At 36.6% G+C, this 25,454-nt stretch overlaps 1 protein-coding gene across 2 annotated transcripts in view; it reads right to left on the bottom strand.

The window, feature by feature from the left end:
- Positions 1-12,247: 12,247 nt before the first annotated feature.
- The window catches only part of epg5 (ectopic P-granules autophagy protein 5 homolog (C. elegans)), a 30,057-nt gene continuing 16,850 nt past the window's right edge, over positions 12,248-25,454 (bottom strand). Inside the window, exons 22-46 of one of the 2 annotated variants that reach the window (XR_014531061.1) lie at positions 25,226-25,348; positions 24,752-24,918; positions 24,408-24,641; positions 23,867-23,990; positions 22,539-22,686; positions 22,089-22,260; positions 21,319-21,481; positions 21,061-21,203; positions 20,755-20,911; positions 20,206-20,400; positions 19,798-20,011; positions 19,523-19,653; positions 18,329-18,536; positions 17,524-17,599; positions 17,318-17,421; positions 17,033-17,208; positions 16,511-16,696; positions 15,563-15,772; positions 15,330-15,474; positions 14,933-15,175; positions 14,565-14,784; positions 14,245-14,460; positions 13,816-13,930; positions 13,267-13,536; positions 12,248-13,153 (exon numbers count right to left, since the gene is read on the bottom strand). Coding sequence is in view for 1 of the 2 variants with exons in the window: in XM_083526776.1 (XP_083382902.1) it covers positions 13,354-13,536; positions 13,816-13,930; positions 14,245-14,460; positions 14,565-14,784; positions 14,933-15,175; positions 15,330-15,474; positions 15,563-15,772; positions 16,511-16,696; positions 17,033-17,208; positions 17,318-17,421; positions 17,524-17,599; positions 18,329-18,536; positions 19,523-19,653; positions 19,798-20,011; positions 20,206-20,400; positions 20,755-20,911; positions 21,061-21,203; positions 21,319-21,481; positions 22,089-22,260; positions 22,539-22,686; positions 23,867-23,990; positions 24,408-24,641; positions 24,752-24,918; positions 25,226-25,348 (4,053 nt within the window). In the remaining variant the exon portion in view is untranslated. Of the gene's footprint in view, positions 13,537-13,815; positions 13,931-14,244; positions 14,461-14,564; positions 14,785-14,932; positions 15,176-15,329; positions 15,475-15,562; positions 15,773-16,510; positions 16,697-17,032; positions 17,209-17,317; positions 17,422-17,523; positions 17,600-18,328; positions 18,537-19,522; positions 19,654-19,797; positions 20,012-20,205; positions 20,401-20,754; positions 20,912-21,060; positions 21,204-21,318; positions 21,482-22,088; positions 22,261-22,538; positions 22,687-23,866; positions 23,991-24,407; positions 24,642-24,751; positions 24,919-25,225; positions 25,349-25,454 lie in introns of both variants that reach the window. The other variant, XM_083526776.1, reaches the window with a different exon arrangement.

The raw sequence follows: 25,454 nt of genomic DNA, 5'->3' as shown, positions 1-25,454 counted from the left end.
CAATGAATTCTGTAAGGAAATCCTGTGGAGAGAAGGAAATAAAGACAAATTTGGTTCGGTTGTATCTAGCACGTCACAGAGATCTCTGCAGAAAGAGAGAGAGAGAGTGAGAGAGAGAGGAAGAGAAGAAGGAGGAAAGGAACTATAAGGAAACCACAATGATCAAACTATCATGGACATTCAGTGCCACCCAGATGAGGATAGGTTCCCTATTTAGTCTGGTTTCTCTCAAGGTTTCTTGCTCAAACTATCTCAGCAAGTTTATCCTGTTTGTCATCGCCACTGGCCCGCTCATTAGGGATAATCTTATAATGAACAAACAAATAGGCAGTAAACTTGTGCATTTCAATTTCATAAGCTTTTGATCTGTGTAAAGCTGCTTTGAGCAATGTCCATTGTTAAAAGCGCTATACATTAAAAACGGAATTGGAGAAGAAAAAGAAGGAAAAAAAGCGAGTAAAAAAGTACATTACAAGGATCTCTTGTTTTGCAGCCACACTGTAATATATGAAGGCCTCAAAAAGATATGTGAACTTATTTGTTCTCATAAACTCCAGTTGTCATGACAAGTTTCAGATGTTGAGCTCTAGTTTGTAAGTCTTGACTACAATTTTATGACTTGACACAAAGGTTATCTTCAGGTTAAACTTACTTCTGATTTTTAAGTCAAGATGAACTTGTTTTTAAGTTTAACCAAATATTAAAATCTTACAGTGCAGCTGGAACACTTGCCAGTGTAAAACAAATGACATGTCTCCTTTATGAACCCATTTTTTTTAACTGTGTACAATAATAATTTGCCTATTTATTACAGCCAAAAGGTTATTTCTGATCTTTAAATTAGGAGAACACATAAGGAGTGGCAAGTTATGACGCAATTTCAAAACTGAATGATACCACTAAATCTGTTGTAATTTGATGCATCTCAATTCAATTCAATTAATTTTTATTAATATAGCGCTTTCAACAATGAACATTGTCTCAAAGCAGCTTTACACAGATAATGTGGTGATAAAAAAATGAATATCTTCTTTATAAGTGTAAGTTTGTCCCTGATAAGGAAGGGACAAACAAGAAGAGGACAAAGTAAGTATGTCCTCTACGACTGGAGGCCTCTCTGTGCAGCTGGCCTCCAGTCGAAGAGAACACTATCCAGAGGACGAAGTGGGAAGATCCACGGAGGGAAGAGGGGCAGGAACAGTGGTCACTGGAACCTCAGGAGCATGTTTATCTGACCGATATGTGTCTTAAACTTCTGAAGTAACCCTTTTACAAATTGACAAATGATTAACTGAGGTGAAAAAGAAAATCATCTTGCTAATCTCTTTACACACCACTTTAATAATATACATTATCACACCACTAGAATCTTTCATTTTCATCATTCAAAACATTTTTCCAATAGTAATAAATTTACTTCGAGTGACTGATCCAACAGGAAAATCTTGACAATAAACTCAACAATAAATATTACTAGTATTAGTAAATGTTTGTGTGGGTTGTGATTTTGTAAACAAAAAAAAGCATCTTGCTTGAAAACCATTGCTCTGGTCCCTACAAATCGCATCTGCATTATTGCACTTTCAAAACTTTATGCTTCATTACTTTAAAATTTAGATTTGACTTTCAATTAAGAGATTCAATTCATTTTGCATACGATGTGGTTTAAATGTCTGAACTCGTTGCATATATTAGACACAATGCAACAAAATGAAAGACACTGATACATTTTGTCAGGATCTGGCATTAGCATCACACCAACAGCAGGAGTACACACGAAGGGTATTCCCAGTTCCTGTTGTATTTTATGATTTTGTCACAGCAGCTGTTCGACAACTCTACGCCAGCATTAGTAATGAGAGAGACTGGACTTGTGAATTCCCCCCATGAGGTTTTTACAAGCTTCACAAATGTCCACCAACAATTATTATTATTTCATCTATGCAGTGTTTATTGCAGCACTTGCTCTTGTTATGATCATGTCACCTAGTAAGTCTATGTTTCTTAAGTCATTGGCAATTTCATACTTTCCTCTGTAATTATTAAGCTGTGTGACATCAAAATTGTTGTGGTATTCACATGTATGCTCCTTATTTCTTACACTCTTCTCCTCGCTTTCAGCCGAGGTGCCTTGCTTTCGGTCTCAATTCAATAAATTTTTATTTGTATAGCGCTATTAACAATGAACATGTGTTGATTAAATGTAAATATGTTCTTTGTAAGTATGTTTGTCCCTGATGAGCAACTGTGGCAGGGAAAAACTCCCCGAGATGGCATAAGGAAGAAACTTGAGAGGAACCAGACTCAAGAGGGAACCCATCCTTATCTGGGTTGCACCAAATGTCCATTTGAAGCAGATATACAATGTTGCGGGGTGCAGTGATGATGATCAGAAGCTAACTGTATCCTGAGTCAGTGCAGCAGACCGCCGACACCAACTACAGTCCAATCCATCCTCAAAGCACCCGTTCTACTCCGGAATTACATGGAGCCACCCAAGGTGTTGATGAGAGACCGTCCCAAGCTGCACAGAAGTGTGAAGATCCACGGAGGGGAGAGGGGCAGGAACAGTGGTCACTGGAGCCTCAGGAGCATGTTTAACTCGACCGAGAGAGAGAGAGAGAGAGAAAGAGAGAGAGAGAGAGAGAGAGAGAGAGAGAGAGAGAGAGAGAGAGAGAGAGAGAGAGAGAGAGAGAGAAGAGGGTGACGGGAAGAGAAGGAAGGTCTCCTCTGATTCAAAAGGAATCAGCTATTTGTTTTGTCACAATCCATAAATTTATGTTTGCAAGCTTAAACATCTTGAAATTACTGTAGATGAAGTTGAGGTAAATGAGGTAATTATTAGAAGATATTTATGAAACTAAGCACAATTTTGCTTTGTCCTTTTGAATTCTTGCAGAGAGTTTTATCAACAGTTCTAGTCATTAGGTTTTTCGGTTTTTGCTTTTGTCCTGTTGCCATTTGTCCACCTGATTGTGTTATGGGTACAGATTTGATTCTAATAAGTATTTTTCTCTATGCTTTACCCCTGTCTACAAATTTCTACAATTTTTTATTTCACAAAACAGTTTCCGGAAATCTGAATGCTATCGCATAAAAAGAATATGAAAGTATCCCTTTTGTCAAAACAAGTGAAAAAGTTCAATTAAGATGTCTATTGCATTTAGTCAAATGCATCTAGTGACATCTCGGTTTTGAAGAAGACATTTGAGATGGTGAAGAGATGGTGAAGATGGTGAAGAGTCCTTCAACTTCTGTTATTTTCTACCTCATTTGTAAGTCCCTTTGAAAAATAAAACATTCGTAAAAATGTGGATGATGGTTTGGCCTAATGCATGAACACTGTTAAGCTGTTACTGTATGGAGTAGTCTATGACCAGAGTAGAAATTACTTCACTCATTTGCACATGTATGTTTGTTCAGTTATGTTGCACTAGGTGACTTAGGAACTAGAAACATACCCAGAAACAGTGAACAATTACTAAAAAAACACAAATCATTCCCTAAAGCTTAAAGCAGTAATGACCATTGTCGGCGTGAGCGTGTCGCTGTGAGTAAAGTAGTATTTATCCTTTTGCACTACAGAGCCATTGTGACTCAGCCTAGACTGAAAGAAAAATGCAAAGAGTGGGAGAGAGAGCTGTGTCAAAGTAGTTATGCACAGTATATCCAGTAAGAGTTTTCTGATGGGGTACCACCTACTGAAATCATGTAAATCCTACTGTGGGTGACTCATCTACCCGACTGGCAGTACATATATAATAAGGGTTAGTTAATCACAGTGTGAATAAAGAGTCTTTAAAAATAGATACAATGCAATATACACAGAAAAATGGGATAGTGTTCACAGTCATTCTCCGGTAGACACCCCTATTGACAGACTAGTCTGCATTTTTCCTACCTACAGTCAAGTTCCTTTGTTATTAGATGTTATATAATCCATCAAAGACGCCTGCTTGTTTTTTTCACTGAAAATGCCATGGCCCTTGAAGCCCATTATCTGGCTGAGAGCTTGAACTAAAATGAGGTATTAGAGTGAACACATAATGCAGTGTTACAAGAATATTTGATGCTGTGTGCACCTCTTTGTAAAAAGGAAAGTTAAAGGTAGATTTTTAGATGCAAAGACAAATGTATGACACATCATCAGAAAGTTTCGGTTTAAGTGCTATTTGCTTAGAGCTGCAAATAGAAAATATTGTGATTGGCCAGTGTTGCAATATTCAATGAACCGATCGATCAATCAATCAATCAATCAATCAATCAATCAATCAATCAATCAATCAATCAAACAAACAATCACTTCTATACAAGTCTTGCAACATACCTAGTTTTAGTTGGAATATTTAATGGTGCATGGTTGCTTGGAGCAAAATTGGCTAGTGAGCAGGTTTTTAGAAATAAAACTGTATTTCAATATTACTCCAGAGAAATACAAAAGAAAAACCTTCAGTCTATTGGAGATCTTTGAGGTTGAAACCACAGCCGTCTGTAGCCAAGAACCAAAAGAACAAAACTGGCTGTGTTTACTGGGTGGGAGGAATGACACACTTCTTTCCTATCAATCACAGCAACACTGGCCAATCACGGTTATCTTTGAGCTGCTTTGTGGGAATTATCAGGTTCCTATATTTTGGAGAAAAAAAAAAAAAACATTAAAAAAAAGGTAAGAAATACATTTGATCCTATAACAAGTTGTCAATTCCTGACAAACACAAGTAAAAATAAACCATATTAATTAAAATATTTAAATAAATATAAATTGTTAACTGCAGTTTAGCCTTGTAGAATTCAAATTCTAAGAAATTTCTTAAGACTAGTATAACTGATTGGGCATGAGCATGTGGAAGAACTACATTTACTTTATAGACGCTGGCATTTCTCTGTTTCAGGTCAGATTTCTCTAAAGGTAAAAATCAGATTGTGTGTTCATGAGTATTGTAGAGGAGAGAGTGGTGATATGTGCATATATGTTTAACAACTCTCATTACAGTTGCATGACATGTGATTGAGTGTCCAATTGGGAACCATGTGAATGAGTGTAGTATTTTCTGTAATCCAATACAATATAAATATAAATATAATGAAGTGCATTGTTTAGGAAGGTTATGGTCTGCTTTTTGTAAGATTCAGTAAATGTTGTCCAAAGTTTTCATTTCATTTATATATGTATTTGTATGTACACACACACACACAGAGAGAGAGAGAGAGAGAGAGAAGAGAGAGAGAGAGAGAGAGAGAGAGAGAGAGAGAGAGAGAGAGAGAGAGAGAGAGAGAGAGAGAGAGGTAAGTAAGAAACTACTGGGTTATAAGCTAGATAGTTGGCACTCAATCAGCAAAGTGAACAACATGAAAACTGAGACTCAGTTTAAGCTCAGGGCAGATCACACACAAAAAGAAAACCCAGCAGGTGCATCATTGTCATCGTTACTCACTACAACGTTTCCTAAATGAAGAATGACACTAGGTTGTGCTATCTTAAAACTCTGGCTTTTCCCTGTTGCAAATATCCAAGCTGCCAGTGTTCACTTGAAAGAAATATCCTCTTGGAAGGTTTTACACAGTCGTTGGGACATTGCATTATGGTATGTTATGATTAAGCCATGTACTGAATGATCCAATCACATTGCTATTTTGGATTCCATTTGATCATGCTCTAATTCTACTGCACGGATTTTCCTAGAAGACATAAACCACTGGCATGTTGATGAAGCAAACCAGTAAAGTGCAAACGGAAAGTTGCGTACACCTACTCAAATACCTGACAGTCATTTACATGGTACTTTTCTTCTATTAAAACAATATATGACTCAGCAACCTTCGTTACATCCACAATGTCACTCATCAACCATGAGCAACTAAATGTCTCCATATGTCTGCTGTCAAGAGCATGTAATAAAATGCAAAGTAATGTGGATGTATTACTAGTATATTAGTATAAACCTAGAGGCAGCTCATTCCTAAGCTCATGTAATGTCTTTAAAGGCCAAACCCCTGAATGGTTTGGTGGTTCTCATGTTCAAAACTAGTAAGTTAAGCTTGGCACCTGTAAAATCATTCGGATGTCTTTAGACCTTTGCTGGAATTGCAATATATGTATTTTAATGAGTAGTGTAACAACGATAGGCCCCCACAAATGCCTATTATCCACTTATATTGTTAAATCACAGAGATGTTTGACTGCTAGTATCCACTCCTGTAAATTATGCTTTAGTGAATTAAAAATATATGGCATGAGAAGATTAGAATCAACCCATTAAAATATGCAATATAAGCTATATTAAGCCTATATATAGAAACTCAAACAGGAAAACTGTATAAAAAATGTAATAAAATTTTTTTTTTAAATGTATGCCTTGGCTAGACTTCAAATGTAACTAATTAGAATGTGACTAAACTAAAATTCTAAAATATAGTATACACCTTCAGCAATCTAAAGCAATCAGTAATGATAAAAGGTTGATTAAAGACATAAATAAGAGATTAAAAAAAAGTTGCAATAATGTTAAAAAAGGCAATACATATCAATATATAGGTCAATGTCAACATATATCCCCTATAGGTGCACTCTGTAGATACTGATATAAGATACTGATAACAGACAGACAGACAGACAGACAGACAGACAGATAGACAGATAGACAGATAGATAGATAGATAGATAGATAGATAGATAGATAGATAGATAGATAGATAGATAGATAGATAGATAGATATTCTCATTTATTGTTTGTTAGGCAACATCTGAAAAGGCTATGAGTGTGTCAGGTTCCATGACACATACACGGATGTCCGTGTAGGTGTAAAGTGGAGCAAATCTTCAGTTGCTGCCCACAGGACTGCTGCTGCCTCGGGATTTTTGACTGTGGGCCGTTTCTCAACCCAAATGAGAAAAAATCCACAATGACGAGCGCTAATTTCCAAAGTTCAAAGAGAGATGGATCTCAGTATTGCACTACAGCTACCCCCACACGGCCGTTGCTGAGGAGATGTTAGAGCAGCACTGCCTTATGCATACTAATAAATAAATAAAAAAACCTTATTCCCTCCAGCATGTAGGGAAATCCAGTGTATGGGATTTAAAGCTACATGTTGAATTTACATAAGACACTCCAAAACAGTGGATTTATTCTCTTATTTTTGGTCTTAGCTGAGAGGAAATGGGTCTCTATATCTTTATGAGGGGCTTTAGAAAGATGTATGTAACACTGCAGACTATGCCAATGCGAAGATAGATTTAGTAATTTGCAGGCTTAGTAACATTAACAACTTACAATTTATAGTAGTAGTAGTAATAGTAGTACTAGTAGCAGTATTAACAACAACAACAACAACAACAATAATAATTAGCATTTCTAGGGGCCAAGATACACAATAAAAAAAATTCGAATGAGGAAGAGCCTTGAAGATGCCCACAAAGTTTTGTGTCGGTGCACAAAGCCATTGCTGACAAAGTCTTTTTTTCTATTTGGCAGCCACACAGGCAGAATCGTTAACCAATTAAAGGTGTTTTGTTTAAAATAAAGTATTTTGTCCAGTTTGTTCTTAAGATGATGTATACCAAATTTGTTGTTGAATGGACATCATTTAGAGGGGCATTACCTTTATCTAGAGGGGCCAGTTTTGGACAAAACCCAAGATGTCAAGAGAAGGTGCACTTTAATTTCAGATATTGCTGTGATCATTTTGTTTAATTCAATTAAATTCAATTCATTTTTATTTGTATAGCGCTTTTAACAATGAACATTGTCTCAAAGCAGCTTTACACAGATAATGTGGTGATTAAAAGTAAATATGTTCTTTGTAAGTAAGTTTGTCCCTGATGAGCAACTGTGGCAAGGAAAAACTCCCCGAGATGGCATAAGGAAGAAACCTTGAGAGGAACCAGACTCAAGAGGGAACCCATCCTCATCTGGGTTGCACCAAATGTCCATTTGAAATTAGATTTAGATTAGGGTTAGATTTTCTGTTGTTCATGAAATATATTCAGATAACTTTGCTATATAATGTGTTATTGATATAAAAATAATGATTAATGCCTTCGGTGTTCATAACGTTTTTTTTAGATAGTTATTTAGGGCTCCTCTCTCCTCAGATAAACTCGTTTAAGAACTCCCAAGAATGTTGCACTGTAAACTACAGACGGATACATTTATACACAATTATTTGTCATTATTGATGTACACAGTTACATCTGTGTATTCATTTAACTGGAAGTTACACTTCCATTATCGACCCAAACAACAGACAATATAGCGGCATTCATAGGTATTCCCCTCTTAACTAATTAGGGGGAAACATTTTAACTATAAGGTTTTGTCTGTATGCAGAGGCACAAAAATGGGCTATGCAGTATATGCAGTGCATAGGGGCTCTGCACATGGTGTTATTGCATGTAATGTTTTTATTCTTGCATTTGCCCCTCTTTTTTTGGGCGTGGGGGCCAACCGTGATCTTGCAAACCCCTAAGCAAAGTGCAGTTGTACCCCTGTCTGAATTTCCATTATTCAAGTCTCTATATACAAAATAAGAATTGAATTTAATTCCAAGACAGTATGCAGTACAGAATAACTGAACATGTTTTACTGTTGAGTTAAAAAAACCCCGAACACAAAGCTCCGTACCTGCTTTTTAGCATTTATGATTTCCCTTAGCTCCTAGTTCTCAGACATTTCATAAGCACCGAAGTACATTTTCAGAGAAGAACAGCAGAAAGAACTTACCTTTTTCTGAGAAAAAAATAACAGAACACAGTAGTTTTTCTTGAATTGCTGTTTGCTCTGCTTACTCATCAGTTTTCAGATCTTATGAAAAGAAAAGATTTCTTTGTAGCATCCCATCAAAAAAGCAACCCTGGTCCCGAAAGACCCTCCCAAAACATCTGATTCAACTAATCATTAGTTATCACTAGACCATCCTGAGTTGAAATGGGTATATTACAGCAAAGAATAACCCTGTGTAGATAATGTGTAGGACAATAACTCAATAAACCAGGGTTGGGAACCTCTGATCAACTTGACAAAGCTTTTCTAATTTATATATAAACATGTGTTTTGTTCTCACTGCTGCCATACAATGGTTGCTCACAATGGTACAATGGTAAACTGTTAAGGCCAAATCTCAACAACACAAACCAATACAGAGCTTTATATTGAGCATCAGACGACGGTAATATGTTTAAATGTTTGGGTCTGGCGCACTGAAGGTTGTTAAAGGTGCTAGACTGAGCTGTCGACTTCACACATAGTGCTGAGTCACAATTGAAGAGAGAGACGTGACGGTGAAAAAAAAGAACAGAATCTGGACATTCATCACACACTCTCCAATCTGCTGTCTAAAGAATTTAGAAAACCATAGCAACCAAGACGGTGGGGGGTGCAGTCTGCATCACATAACTTCCTAAAGTGAAAGACAAGTCTGTCTAGTATTTCTAAGTCTATGAGTAAAGAAATTGACATTTTTACAGATATCCATCCCTTGGACGCGGTATCTGAGGTGTGTTATCAGGTTTCCCTTAACAGCCTTATACGTCTTCACATATAGGAGATAAGATGTATGATTTCAAAAGTTTACCATGGCAGCAGATAAACAAAGATTTCTTGTGACATTTTATCGTTTTTGCCAAACAACAAGATATAGCATCAAGCCACCAGACTGCTGTTCTGAGCTGCAGATTGAATTTGCTGGATGTCAAGGGATCCAGACTCGTAGCGATTCATCAAGACCAGAAAAGTATAGTTTTCGCTGGATTGCAGTCATTCACATCACCGTAGCAACCAAAGCAAAGATGGTAAACGTGGTATGGCTACACATTGTTCCCTCAGTTTGCATTCTGACAAATTCAAGGTTTGGCTGTTTGGTTACTATTGTACATAATTTTGCTTCATAATTAAATTCAGTCATCAGACTGCTTGCCTGAGAATCATTAAATAACCTGACCACTGTAGGTATAGGGTAATACAGTGATGAGTTGCAGGCTCTTCCATGTCACAACATTTAACACTGGCCTCCTAGACATGATTTATATATATGTACTATATATGTGATATATTAATTACTTGTAATCTAAACCTTGTAAACTGTACATGTACATTTTAATTAACCAGCTGTAATATTTATGACAGGGAAAGCAAAAATAAGTTTTTTATATATTATATCTATTTTCTTACACATTTGAGAGACATGGCCTAAGGCTATTCACTTTTACGTTAACAATTGCACACGTGACTTCAAAAATCATGGCAAAAAACGAAGAAGACACATACAGTGCCAATAACAGTCACAATGTGCATCCAGTCTTATCCAAGTGTCCTACAGAGCCCTGGAGAGGTGACAAAGCTTTTTTTAATCTATTTTTTTGGAAAGCCAACACAGATCATTAAACCTCTATTAGAGAAGCAGGATCAGTTCTTTAAACAATTCCAAATATGTTAACTGCATGTCAACATACAGGAACTTTGAATATAAATTCCAGGTATAATTGTGCAGTTCTGGCTATGAATTCCATGGATGTTCACATTATAGTAAACATAGACTTTATCCGGTTTTAAAATAAGGTAAATAATACAACCTCAGATGAACACCACATGACATATTAGTCATTTTTTTATTGTACAAAAATAAAACCAAAATGAAAATGTCATGTGTGGGGGAAAAAACAGTATAACCTTACTGCAGGGGTCTCCAGTCTTTTTCACATTTTCAAATTAAATACATTTCATTATTCTACAGTGAGAAAGATTAAAAACAAGTGGAAAACATTCAAGACAGTTGCTGCAATCTTCCCAGGATGGCCAGCAAATTCCCCCAAACGTCAGACTGTGCAAATGCTTTGAGAAATTGCAAAAAAGCCCAAGAGTTTAATCTTAGACTCTATAGGTCTCAGTTAGCATGGAAAATGTTAAAGGGTTGCCGGTGGAAAAGAAAACATCTTCTATCTTAAAAAAACAACCAGAGGATTTCAGCACAAATACCTCCTCAAGCTGTCAAGCACGGTGGTGAAGGGGTGATGATGTGAGCTTTTACTGGACTAACTTGCAGTCATTTATTCCACCAGGAACTCCTCTGTATACCAAAGTATTCTAGAGTCAAATATGAGGTCATCTGTCTGACAGCTAAAGCTTGGCTGAAACTGGGCCATGCAACAGAATCCCAGAACACCAGCAAATCTACAACAAAATAGCTGGGGAAAAAAAAACAAACAGAATCAATGTTGCTATGGCCATGTCAAAGACCGGACCTCAACCTGACTGATAAGCTGTGGTAGGACCTTAGGAGAGCTGCGCATAAACAAACGTCTGCAAACCTCCATGGTCTGAAGCAACATTTTAAAGAAGAATGAGACGAAAATCCTCAATTGTATGGAAGACCGATGTATTAAGAACACAATTATTTGAAATTTACTGTATCATAAGGTGTACTTTGTGTTTTTACACATGGCTTCTCCATTTTGGTTTTATTTTTGTAAAAATAAATAATGTCAGTATAATATGGTATAGTGTAATAAAGTGAGTGCACCCCGCACGTTTCAGTAGCCATTTGGGTAGATCTTGTCAAGTGACAATACTATATAAAGAGTAGTTTTAGAGTAGTTAATGTGCAGCTTGTTTAGCAGTACAGATGTACTGTCCTCGAAAAAGAACTCAACATACAGCCATTATTTTCTAAATAGCTGGCAACAAAAGTGAGTCTACCTTAAGTGATCTGTGTCCAAAGTGACAGTATTTTGTGTAGGCACCATTGTTATTTAGTACTGACTCAATCCTCCTGGGCATTAAATTCACCAGAGCTGCACAGTTTGTTGCTGGGATCCTAATAGCAGTCCTCGCTTGCAAATTTAATGTGTTCATGACAGTAAGGTCTTTACAATCTAAATTTCGCTACGGTTCCCCAAACAGTTATGTTCCCCAAAGGTATATTTACCTACAGGAGCTCTGGATTGTTTCTGCACCAGTCCCAGCCCTCCAGCAGGTTTGCAATGGATTTGTATAAAACACCTTTTTTTTTGCTATCAATATGTCTCAGAACAAATCTCTATCAAAAAAATACACTTGAATTATAGAAACTTTATCTGTAACTGACACTTTTTATCGATAACTTGAACTTGTAACATTTTAAATCAGTTTATTCATGAAACCATGGGCACCTTTTTCTTTAGATGAGAGCAGCTGAAGCTCAAAATAAAAGTATAACCATGACAATACATCTTGCGATTAACAAATCGAAAATATTCTTGACAAACATAAAGGACCTTTTCCATCACCTCAATTTTATTTCCTCTCATCCAAAGGAAGTTCAATTCATCAAACATAAAAGTGCATCGGCATAAATATAACAATCTTTAAATTTCAATCATAAATGTTTTAAATAAAATCTAGTTTGAAGAATAAAACAGAAAAGGTATTAAAACACACTACTGAAAATCTTAAAAGTCTGCATGACATCTTTATGAACTGCATCCAGACTTCGGACTGCATTCAGCATAACACAATGTTTCCCCAAGTCTTTAAAGTGCTGAATAATTCATGTGGCAAAAACAAGCATATCTTAAGCCTCTTCACCAGTTGTGAATTCGTATAGTATTTACTTACTACAAACTGTACGCATTTATTCGTAACCAGAGCAAAATGAAATCTCCTTCATGACTACTCCGAAAAACATATAAACCTACATAATGCTAGATTAATATCAACATCTGTACATACATCTCATACTAGAGTTGAATCTGTAGCACATGTTGAAATTTGTCACCTGCATTTCAGGGAACTGCATTATTCATTTTTTCCAGTTTTGGAAATTGCCACTATGACTGCCACGATAGGTTTGGCATTTATTTGGCCCTAAATCACCACATTAGTTAGTGATTCAAACATAGAGGCAATTTTACACAACTATGATTCAATTCCATTACACAGTACTATCAAATCTAACTCAAGGCTCTGATTGACAGAGAAAAATCATATTTTTTTCTCTCTCAGGTTTGGCCCAAATCTTGTCCATTTCACTACAGGAAAATGGTGAAATTAAATACTGATGGTGTCTGGTAAAGAATTTAAAGTTTTGTAGAACATCTGTATACATCATTAGTCCAGTACAGGGAACATTCAGTTAAGGCTTGAGAATTGTTCTGATGGCTGATTTCAATGAAGAAAAACTAATGGGAAAAAAATGGAAAGATGAAAAGAAAGGCAGGTGCTAAATGGGAGTGAGGAAAACACCATTACTCACTTCTGGATTACCTTACAGACAATGTTTTCAGGTACAAACCACCCTTAAAGCACAAATGATTCAGTTACAGCCTGCTGTGCTCACTTTCCAGTGCACTTGGTTGATAAGTCTGTGATTCAGACCTTACTAGCGCATGATGTCCAGGTAATGCAGATCTGGGTACAGCGAGTTGACAAGCAGGGATAAAAGGCGGTTGCTGTCACGCAGACAGTGACCTGGGTATCTGATAAATTGACAGACTTGGTTTAAGGTCTGCTGCATCTCCGAATACTGCTTATTACTCAACATGGCCTCCAGCAATGTCACAGCCTGAAGAAACAAACAAAATAAATCTGCAGTGAGAATGAAACTTTTGAAATTTCACTAGCACATGTTTATCAGTATAAATAGCAGGCTGATCTGATTGTGTCCTGCTCTGTAAACTAGTCTGTAAAGATATAATAAAGATAAAATATCACAATGGGTTAAGGTAAAGTAAAACTTACAATGGACATAGTAAACAAAAAAAACAAAAAAAAAGTAAAACCTGCAGAAAAAATAGACTTATTGCACATCTGTCTATCCAGCACTTGAACCTGAAGCTCTAACCTGTTGGGCTTTTAATGAGAGCTGCAGCTCTGTTCCTGCATGGATGCGTAACTGGCTTTCTGAAGGCACCTGTACCAGAAGGAATGCTGACATGCTACGAGCAACAACCCGAAATCTGGAAAAATGGACGTGGAAACAGTTAAACCATATAAAGGATTTCTCTACATTTACTCCAGAAATTGACCACTTTTTTTTATAAAACAAAAGTCATATTTTTAAGTCACTTTATTACTTTTCCAACATAAAATATTTTGATCTTGTCAGGTTTTCCAGAACCCTATATATGCCTGGTAAAAGGAGCATTAAAGGTGTTACTGTCAAAAAATGGCAACTTTTTAAATACACCCCGTGTAAAAAATAAAATAAAATACAAAAAATTGTGTGCAGCAACATCGCTATTTTAAATGACTGAATTAAAACGCATCTTGCCTGTTTGAAAGCGGTGACTTGCGTCCAAGGCCAATGGCTCCCAGGATGCCTGAGTTGATCCTCTCCTCTCCCAGCTGGGCTAGCTGGTTCTGAAAGGATATCATGGAGAGCACTAGAGTGTCTAATCCACAAGGGTCCCCCTGATCCACCTGGACCTGTAGCAGGTGCAAGGCTTTGTGCCACCACAGGAACACCTTGGCTTCATCTGCTGGACCACTGTAATAATGTATATATATAATCATACTCACATAATATACGGTTCAACAATGCTGAAAATGCATACTGCTCAATCTATAGCAAACAAAGGTGAACATAGCTACTTTGGAAAAACGTGGTGGATCCATGAGTTGAGCAACATCAAAGTCTTTTTCTCATTAAATAGCGTCTGCTCCATGTTGAGCTTTTGAAGGATGTAGACGTAGAGTGTGAGGTAGCTGCCGAGGGCCAGACTCTCCTGGATGAAGTCCTCCACGGTGAGTTCAGGAACCTGAAGAGAACCCAGAATAGGCCCCCAGCCAGAGTACTGATCCACACAGCCACCTAGAAAAGATCCAACAAATTAGAAATAACCAAATTAAAGAAAATATGACACACTGCTGATTTGTAAGAAATGTTTGATAACACAAAAAGTATTTTTTTTTACAGTGTTAAAAAGGTAATATTTCATAATTAGTTGGGAGAAAATTACCATCCGTGAAGTAGGATAGTATGCAGGCCTCAGAGGTGCGAGTCATATGGCGCACAGAGGCCAGGCATCTGCAAGCAGCAGTGAGTAGAGGCAACACCAGGGGACTTCGAGCCTTTTTCTCTACCCAGGAATAAAGTTTTGTGCCAAGCTGCTCCGCTGTGGACACACTTGCTCCATTCAGTAGGGTCAACATCTCAGCAAACAGACTGCAGGTGGCCATGTGTCTCTGCTGAAGGTCCGTTTCTGATGGAAGACAATAATGCTTAAACAGGGGTCTCAAGAGTCAATCCATTTTATTACATGAAATATTACAATAAATCACATTAAAGTAAATACAGAGTTAAACTCGGCTATGACACTTAATAACCCCCTGTTATGAAAAGCCTAATCCTCTTACCAGGTGGGTTGAAAATGACAATGTACTCCAAAAGCCTCTCCATCTCGGTTTCTAGCGAGGCTAGACTGATGTTACCATTCTGATCCAGAGAAGTCAGAAACTGCACCATCAGACGGAGGAAAGCTTGGCACTTTAAGGTCATGTCCTACGGAAAAAGTAAACAGTGCGTCCAGATCACAGAAATAAACAGAAGAGAAGTGTGTCTATAATAGGTGTAAATAAATAATGCTGACCTTGTGATTTAATCCATCTAAGGACGATCCAAAGCCGGCAGCCATCTTGAGGAGTTTAACTACTAATTGGGAGGAGGTCTCTTGGCTGAGAACAAGGGAAGCTTGGTAGTGTGTGCTCACATAGCCTGTGACATTTTGGTATGAGGAGATGTCTATGAGGTGCCAGGGTAAAGATGTTGACTGGCCAAGAAGACTTATAAGAGGGGAATCCTGAAAAAGTATTAAAATAGAGCATATATCCATATGTGTGAGTTTCCAATAGTGAAGCGTGTAAATTATGCAAACAGTTCCAGGTAATACAGCCAATGAGAATCATTATCATGTGCATCATTAGTTAATGAACAGCTATGAAAACCAATGCCTTGTTTACCAGCCACAACTATGTTTTGAATAATGCATGGGATGGTGAAGAGGATAGTAAATGAGACACCAGACCAAGTGCAAACTGTTTCGAATAGATTTCCAGTCTAATGCAAACTAATCAGTGTTTCCACACCATTTTTTTTTTTTATATACATCTGACAAATGCTGTGAAAGTTAAAAGGTTTGTGATGCACAATACCAAGTGTGCAAGAACTGAAAAAAGCTGAAGAATTGGTTTGTCGGGATGTAAATTACTGCCAAACGAATATTGTACAGTATGAAAAACATTGTTATATACATGCAGTTATTAATGTTATTTTTAAAAGGTTTTCAAAGGCTATTATATAAATGACCTTCAAAATCCTCCATAAAAAAAAAAAACCCACATTACCAGCATTAAATGATGCTCTTACCAAAGGCAAAAACAAACACCCCAAAAAGTCTTTTGTGTTACTTTAACTTTGCAATCAAGCATTAAAACCCAAAAATAATAGTATAATAATAATAATAATAATATATTGTCTATTTAAGGGGATGATTTTTCATAAAGTGACTGAAAACTATTACATAAAGGTGAACACTTACCGGTTTGCTAATAAGATGGTCCTCTTTGGCTAAGAAGACCATCAGGTAAAAAAGATAGACCACCATCAAGTGTGCATCAGGACTAGGCTGTGGGCTCATAGCATCACTTAACACGCTGATCCAGTTGACTTTACAAAGAACTTCACCCATGAACAGGAAACAGCTCTTCGGACTTCCTCTTTCCACCTGGAGGAGATAAACAAAATTTACAAAAGGAGATTTAGAACAAGAATCAAACATTTTATAGTTCATGTACTAGATTTAAGTAGTAAATCATGAATAAATTTAAGTAGTAAATCATGAATATATACATGATTTACTACTTAAATATATACATGATTTACTAGTTAAATATATTCATGAATATATTTAGGTTGTAAATCATGAATTTATTTAAATTGTTAATCATAAATACATTTAAGTATTAAATCATGTATATATTTAAGTTGTAAATCATAAATATATTTAAGTAGACAGCTCAAGTCTGTGATACTTTTACACAATGTATTAGAGGCACCTTACATTGAAAAACTGGTTCATTAGTGCCTGGTCTGGATAAAGATCTTTCCATAGCAGCTGGCTGTACTCAGTGTGATAATTATACAGGAGATATTCGGGCATTTTCGGAGAGGTGCAGGTCTTGCAGTAATGCATGAGATGTAGCCACAGGGCACATTTTTGTCCTGGCAACAGGCGATCTGATCAAATAATAAAGGCAAGTTACTTGTAATGGTGATCTGTAGGAGAATTAGAAGAATTAACTCCATTTTACTGATACACTCGGTAGATTGACCATGACATCCTTACCTTTGAATTTGTCTTGCAATGTCGCAGTTAATTTTGTGTATAGGCTGAGCAGACTGACAGCTACTGTGGTATCTGATTCAAGCCAGGGAGAACAGCGGGGGTTGCTATGTGCACAAAAAAAAAAAAAGAAGCATCAAATACAGTCATTGTATTTTTCAACTGTGAACACTTATGCAACACTATGAGTAAGCAGGAGAGGAGCATACCTCGCATCATCTGTGTCCAGGACCAACATCCAGGGGCTAAAGAGTTTGCTCATTTTTGTGTAGAGTTCCTCAATAACTGCAGTAACACAAAAGGGTACACACTAAAACACATAACTACAAGAGTAAAGCAGCAACAAAGAAAGACACATTTCTCCAATTCTAGATATAGCAGGCATAGTAAAACTGTGTTATCAGATCTTTGCTTGAATGCATTTCTTGGTTTTTAAAACCTTGTGTTTATTTCTTATTGCATTTCTGCACTCAAGATTTTTTTTTTAATGCTCTGGAGTGAGTACTAGTTGTGAGGATGAGCAGAAAAACAGATCACAATTCTGACATTTACTTTTACAAAGAATGTAGAAAGAGATATTGCTGTCGCTATTTTCCTTTAGAGAGCATGAGGATGTAATGGAAGTGAGCCAAACAAGACCAAGTGTCCCAGTACTTAAATCCTAATAAGATTGTTTAATTAATAATAAAAAATAATAAAAAAGAAAATTAAGGAATTGACGTTGGTGAATACTAAACTGCAATGTTAGTCATCTAAGAGCATTAAATGTGATTTGCAGTAGCAATGTTACAGTAAATACACAAACTATTCGAATTAATATTATAAGTGATGAATAAATAAATGCTATTCTGAAAAGAAATCACATGCAAAATCAGATTTTTTTACTGTAAAGATTAATACTGTCCAGGGAAAAGGCTTTATTATTCTAACTAAAGAAAAATAAATAAATCACAAAAGTAAACCTGAATGCATTTCAGACTCTAATCGACACATTCATCAATGTTATTGCTGTACCTTTGAGAAGTCTTGCACTCCCCACAGGCTCCTTACTGCAGTTGTTCAGCTCCAGATCAATGAGATAACTGATAAGATACTCCCAGAACATCCTGACTTCTTCAATGTACGGCCTCCATTTGGAGAGGAGGCCGAAGCTGCGGATGTCTCCTTTAGATAGACGGAGCTTAAGAAAGTAGTTTGAGAGCCATTCGATTGTTTCATTGACCTGGAAGGAAAAGTACATTGTGGAGATCAGGGTGTGGTGGGCAACCAGGCCACTGATGGCATACCATGACAAGTAAATATAAAATAATGCACTATTATTAATAATGGCATCAAAAATGTAAGATAATACTTTCAACAATTTAAAAATCATTTAAAATTTTTCCATACTTCCCCATTTTACTGCTAAATATACACTATTGGGATAAAGGTTTGTGGACACCTGACCATAAGATTTTTTTTTACGTCATATTTTACATTTGCTCTTAATAATAACCTCAATGCACTATAGCAGGCCGTTTAAGATCTACCACTCCAACCCATGTAAAGCATATCTTCATATATATTGCCATTCTGGAACAGGTTTCGGTCTCCGACTTTAAATGAAGGGAAAATGCATTGCTAATGAAAATTTAACATTGTGGTAACAGTTTGGGGGAGAACCACATACAGTACATCTGAAAAGGTCAGATGTGTCAATAATTTCGTCCATGTAGCGTATGCCTCATGCTAATATCAGATTGTAAGCTAAACAGACAAAGTTTGCATATATTATTTGAGTAAAAGAAGCTTTTCAGACTCAAATATATTTAAAACACATCTAAACTTATTATTTTTGGATCATCAATGTCTTACAATTGGAAATAAACAGCATGTCGTATATTATAATCCCTAAACATCAGCAAATGCCTCATTGAGAAACCAGTGCTAAAGTCCTCCGTGTTTATAAGTTGTTTACCACATTATTGTGTCTACTCAATTTTACTTTTTATTATTCTTTCTAGTTTTACAGTTTGGTGCTGGGAGCTTTTTCTGCTTGTGATTTTGAGCTGAATGATTACCGCATGACAAGTTCAATTGGGTTTTAAAGGGCACTCTGCTCTGAATCACACTTTTGTGCAGTCAAAGGAAAGTAATATGGTGATCATTTTTATAATAATAGAAAGGATTATCATGTGCATGTAAATAAATGTGAACCTTTTATATTACCTGTTGAGAAGAAAGACAGGCCGAACGTGTGGAGGACGCTTTGGACACTTTATCTTTGTGGTTAACAGTGCAACCAAGCACTTTCAGGGAAGCCCTCCAGCAATCAGCGCTGAGAAGCTGCTCTGAGCTACCTGTCATTCAGGAATTTTCATTTGTAGTTGGCAAAAGAAAATAAATGTAAACACAATGTAGACTTTTGCCATGTTACAATATTACACTTTATTTACTTCTTATCTAGGGATGTACCGAGTCTGTAGCGAGTAAATGTTACTCACTCTGTGTGAAAAGTCGGAGAAAATCGCTGTAATGGTCAGGAAACTGATAAACCAGCAGTTGAGTCCAGTGCTTACAGAAGAGGTTAAAAGGCATGAGGACCTCAGGCTCAGGCTGTAGGCCACAAGCTGTAAGCGCCAAATGAATGAGTTCTATCAGACGATTGCGATCAGTGAAAGCCGGTTGACTGGCTGAGAGCCACTGAACCAAGTCAAACTGGTAGAAGGAGACGTAATAGGGGAAAATTAAAACAATGAATTATTTCAGTAATGCAGTTAATGAGTTAAACCCCAAACTGAATTGTAAATAGTTGCAGCTTTAGGGAGTGACTACAGTTTAAAAGACCTGACAAAACTAACAGGAATGGCAAAAAAAACCCAACAAAAAAACAATGTTAGTAAAAGATGCACCTTTGTCAGGAGCATGAAAATGACGTCTCCACTGTCGGCGTGCAGAGCTGCCACCACTTCTTTATACTGAACCACTAGTTCAGAGGGAGAGGCATTGGGAGTAAAGTAGGGAGACAGCAGGTTACACAGACGTCTGTTTTGCAGGATGGTCTTCAACATGCGCTTACACTCTGCTTGAGAGTCCCTAATAAAGACCTGGGAGCAGGAAAATCAGGATATTCAGTAATCCGTACTTACTTCATGCTTTAGTGAATTTACATTTCTGTATATGCATAAAAACATTAACACTGAGTTTTACTAATACTAAAACATGGCGGTGTATTTATTTCACTGTGAAATTGCAAAAATCAGAAAACATGACTCATGTAAGAAAAATTCCGTGTTGCAAAATAAAAATGCATGTCCTATATGTGAAAAGCCCACGTGTGAAATGTGAAGTTCATGTGTTTTTTTTTTTTTTTTTGAGGTTAGACTGCCATGTATAACCAAAATGTTCATCCCTTCAAATAGCATAAACATCCAAAAATCTATCTAAATAAATGACTCTACCTGCCCCAGGATCTCCACACAGGAAGTGAAAAACTGGCGCGTGGGCGGGTGTCTCTGTGTGTCCTCACAAATTAAAGAAACAATTTGATAGAAGGCCGCGATGCCCACTTTCTGCATGGCGGGCGATGGGTGCAACTTGTAAGCATTAACTAGGGTCCTAAAGAAAGAGATATACAGAGAAGAGGATGATGGGAAGTTTTAATAACGATCATCGATATAAAATAATGCTGCAATTTATCAAAACTAAATGTGTTGGTTAATACTTGGAAAAAAAATGGCTGTGGTGTGGATGAACAGGGTACTGACGTTATGAAGTTCTCAGTATGCACAGCAGCCTCAGCCAGGCTCTGATGAAGAGGCTTTACTGCATCTGTCTGAAGCTGCTTAATGTCACTCTTTAGGGATTGTATCTGATTCTGCACTGGTTCCACTTTGTGCAGGCCTGCATACTAGATAACATCAAAAACAGTGGATTATAGCAGGATATCAGAAAATAAATCCCAATGTGTGAATGCACTGAAATGTGCTCAGAAGTGGGTATATACTAATGCATTTATAACACACCTTAACAGTTATATGTGCAGGACCCTGGCATGGCTGCCCTCCTTTACCACTGCACTCCAGCTGCATTAAGAGCTGCTCCTCACGGTTGGTATAGAGTTGAGGCAAAATCTCCAAAAGCTCATTGTCCAGCGCCACCTGCTGCGTCTCACGTACTGCTGCTAACCTGAGTTACATATAGTTTTAATTAGACTTTTTATTTACATCAAGTAAAAACTATTTGAAACATACGTAAACAATTTAGAATTTTTAAAATAATCGTAATATGAAAAATGGTGTTGAGATGATTTTATACTAATAATATACAAAAAGAAGTTTGGTCATTTTTCATAAAAAATTTTTTTAAAAAAGGTCAAAGATTACTATATTAAAAATATAAAATAAACCGCATATGCAACAAGTAATATCCAAAATTTGTAAAAAAAAAAAATTTAATAAATAAATAAATAAATTCAGGAAAAAAAAAGTAAGATTTTCTGTAATAACAAAACATTCACCATTGTTTTATATTTACTTTTAAGTAAGTAGATTCTTCGGTTGTTTAAGTGAAATTGCTTAGTTTATTATTTGTACTTTTTTTTTTCTTTTTACAAAACATGATACAAAATTATTCTGGAGTTGACTGTATGAGAAATCTGATGATGATAATAGTAGGTGAAATTTTAAAGGTATGACCTGAAATAAGTTGCAAAATTGATTAAAAGGGTGGTCATACAATCAGAGTTGCTATAACAGGAAACTTCCTTTATAGCTTTAAAGCTTAAATATCTTACTTGGCTTGGTACTGCAGTTTAGTGAGATCTTCCTGGATGAGAGAAGTAGATGTGTGTATATCAGACAGGCTGCCAGTAGAGACACCAGGCACTGGGGCCTTCATAGGAACTAATATTAGGGCACACTGTGGGGCATCATGTTTCTTCAGGTTAGTGAGGATACGCTCTCGTGCTGTAAGGAAGCAAAAGGAAATTTTGAGAACGTAACATTCAGAGGAAGTAATCTGAAGGACAGTATCATGTTTTTTATTCTCCTCTTAAATAATAAAAATCTAATCTTGTGTGTATGGTAGTGCAGAGGGAACACCACTAAAGCTGGAGCAATCCTACATACCTTTACTAAAGTCAACAACATTACCATGTATAATGTAAAATAATGCACTCTGCTCATATTGACTAAAATAATGTTTTTTATGTGCAACACAGAAAAAAACCAAAACATAAACATACCAGCCTGGGGATTGATGAAGTCAGTGAAGATGGAGCTGCTGTTTCTCTGGGAGAATGAAGGTTCACTTTTGACTTTTATCCACAGGTTAAGAACTTCGTTTAACTCGTGCTGAACTCGTTCAATGTCCATATACTCCATCCATGGCTCCTATTTCATATTACGAAAACACGAGTCAATGCTACATTTTACTTCATCTGTATCCTCTTATCTCGACTTTGTAGAAAAGTGCACTTTATTTCAGTGGTCCCGAACCCCCGGGCCGTGGACTGGCACCGGTCATAACTTAATACATAACTTACATTATTTCCGTTTCATTTGTTATCTGATTCTGAATGATGTTTTATTTTGGAAAATGACTGGATTCTCTCCGCCACATCTGTCTATAACTCACTCTTGATGCAGGCCAAGATACCTTCTTAAAGGGGCTGCTCCGGCCGGTAACACATAATACATTACCGCTAATTTCAAACCCCCACGCTAACAAAATGAACAAGAAACAACACTGTGGATTCGTGTTTATTATTATATTTAGAAAATACCAGTTTTTATGGTCGTATCATTTTATTTGGTTGTATTTATCCACTACACCTTAAAGACCGGTCCGTGAAAATATTGTCCGACATTTAACCGGTCCGTGGCACAAAAAAGGTTGGGGACCGCTGGTTTATTTCACAAAAAAATCAGAAGTGCATGCCTAACAAGACCCATGAGGAGCTGAAAGAACACGTGTTTCTTATTCTCAGTGTCTAACCTTGAAATTCAAGCCACTTTTTTTACTTACTGCACTTTATTTAATTGCATATTGAAGGAAAGTTCTTAAGCGGCACTTGTAGCGGTTTAATTTTAAACTTGAAGTACACAAACCATGTACTCGAGTTAGAGATAAACCCTAAAATATTACTCAAGTAAAAGCTAAAGTGCTCCATTTAAACTTTCACTTGAGTAAAAATACAAAAGTATTTGCCTTCAAATGTACTATCCAAAGTACTATGATTTATTACTAGTACTAATAGATATCGATCAGTTTTCACACTTTAATATCATTTAAAAATCACAATTAATAGAACCAAACACTTAAATGACTTCAGTCTGTGTGCATTGAATTTATTTAATGTTGAATTACTGAAATAAATTAACTTTCCACTACATTCTAATTTATAGAGATGTATTATTATGATTATATATATATATATATATATATATATATATATATATATATATATATATATATATATATATATATAAATAAATATATATATATATAAAGTCTTTAAAAACTTTTACAGTCATTCATGAGTATCTAATAGCAATGGATTAGGGGACCTACCTGCTGGCCCTGCATAATTGTGGCTAGTCGATGGGCATCATACTGTTTTGGCAGCGAGGGCAAGTACAATTCCTGTTTCTGTATGCTTTCATCGTCCATCCAAAGTGCAAAGGCACTAAAAAGCCTAAAAAATATAAATACATTTTAAGGCTTTTATTATATTAGGAGATCTAATACTTACAAACATTAACCCTACCAGTACAAAAACTAATAAATAAAAAGAAATATCACATTTTAGTCGGTCTTCTCGAGGGAAAATACTATAGAAATAAAACTGGGATAAAATATGTACTGCTATAGAAGCTGCACATTTGACAAATGTAAAATATGTCCAAGTTTCGTTTCTATAGTATTGTCTCTTGAGAAGATCTACTAAAAATTTTTCCTGAAATGTGAGGGGTGTACTCACTTTTGTGAGATACCGCACAATACCTATACTGAGATGCCATTAACAAAAATGGAAACTATTTGATAAACAGTTTTATTCTTTTCATGTCAATCAGGATGCCATTTTAGAAGTGTCTCTGCCATGTGGACATACCTAACCAATTCAACATGCAGCTCAGGAGAGGTCATGAACTGAGTGATAGGGGTTCCTGTTGTAGTTTCTCCCTCAGCGTGAGTGTCACTGGATGGACTCTGTACTTTCAGGGCCTTACCAGCTGCATGGTGAAAGTCACACACCTCCACCAGCCGCTGCTTGAGATCCTTAAGAAGAGTGACGTGTACAGCACTGTGGAAATAACGCTTCCCAATGCAACCTTTAGCTTCCAGTCTAAAAAATATATCACAAAGAAACATGCCCATCTTATTGATTTGATGACTTTTAGCACAATAGTCAGCTACAAATGCATTGTTGTAACACTTGTAACAGCAAAAACTCACCCGAACTCTGGGCCAGGCTGGTGAAGGTATAGATGTAGAAATTTCTGCCAGATAAGAGGCAGAAGCGGATGATCTGCGGATGTAGCCAGAGCCTGCTGAGCCCACCGATAGATCATAAGCCTCTGCAGGCATGGCACCACATGCAGCTTCAGGCGTAGCTGAGCCTTCTGATGGAGCATGATAATCCACCAAAGAATTAAACCATTCAATCCAGTGCACAGATTTGTACACTACAAACACCGAATTGCTTCACAACCTAACTAAGCACCTGCCTTTAAAATGTACAAATGAATACACTTTAAAATGTTTAACTTGAATGCAAAGAGTATTTAAAAATCAATAATGCCCTGCCAAGGGTAATATAATTAGTTTCCTTAATAAAACTTGTCCATCTCCTATATTACCAAAAGGATTTTACATTTCAATCTGGACCACAGGATGGACAGAAGAGGAAGAGGAAGGAATAAAGTAAACCTTGAGCGCTTGGTCCGGGGTGAGAGCAGGGTTGGATACTAGCTCATGCTCTACACAGCGTCGCAGCTGAGAGTCTTCCTCAAAGATGGACTCCATGTTTAATATAAGCCAAGCAAGCCAAACCTACAGACATGTGAGGGAGTACGACTAATAAACTTATTGTCTTCACAATAGACCTCTTTCTACTTTTCCATTTTGCTATAAGAAAGAAGTGTTTTAATCAATAAAG

Source organism: Silurus aristotelis (genome assembly GCF_946808225.1).
Source record: "Silurus aristotelis genome assembly, chromosome: 23".
Lineage (NCBI taxonomy): Eukaryota > Metazoa > Chordata > Actinopteri > Siluriformes > Siluridae > Silurus > Silurus aristotelis.
Note: the sequence above shows the minus strand (reverse complement) of the source record. Positions and strands in the feature narration are given on the sequence as shown.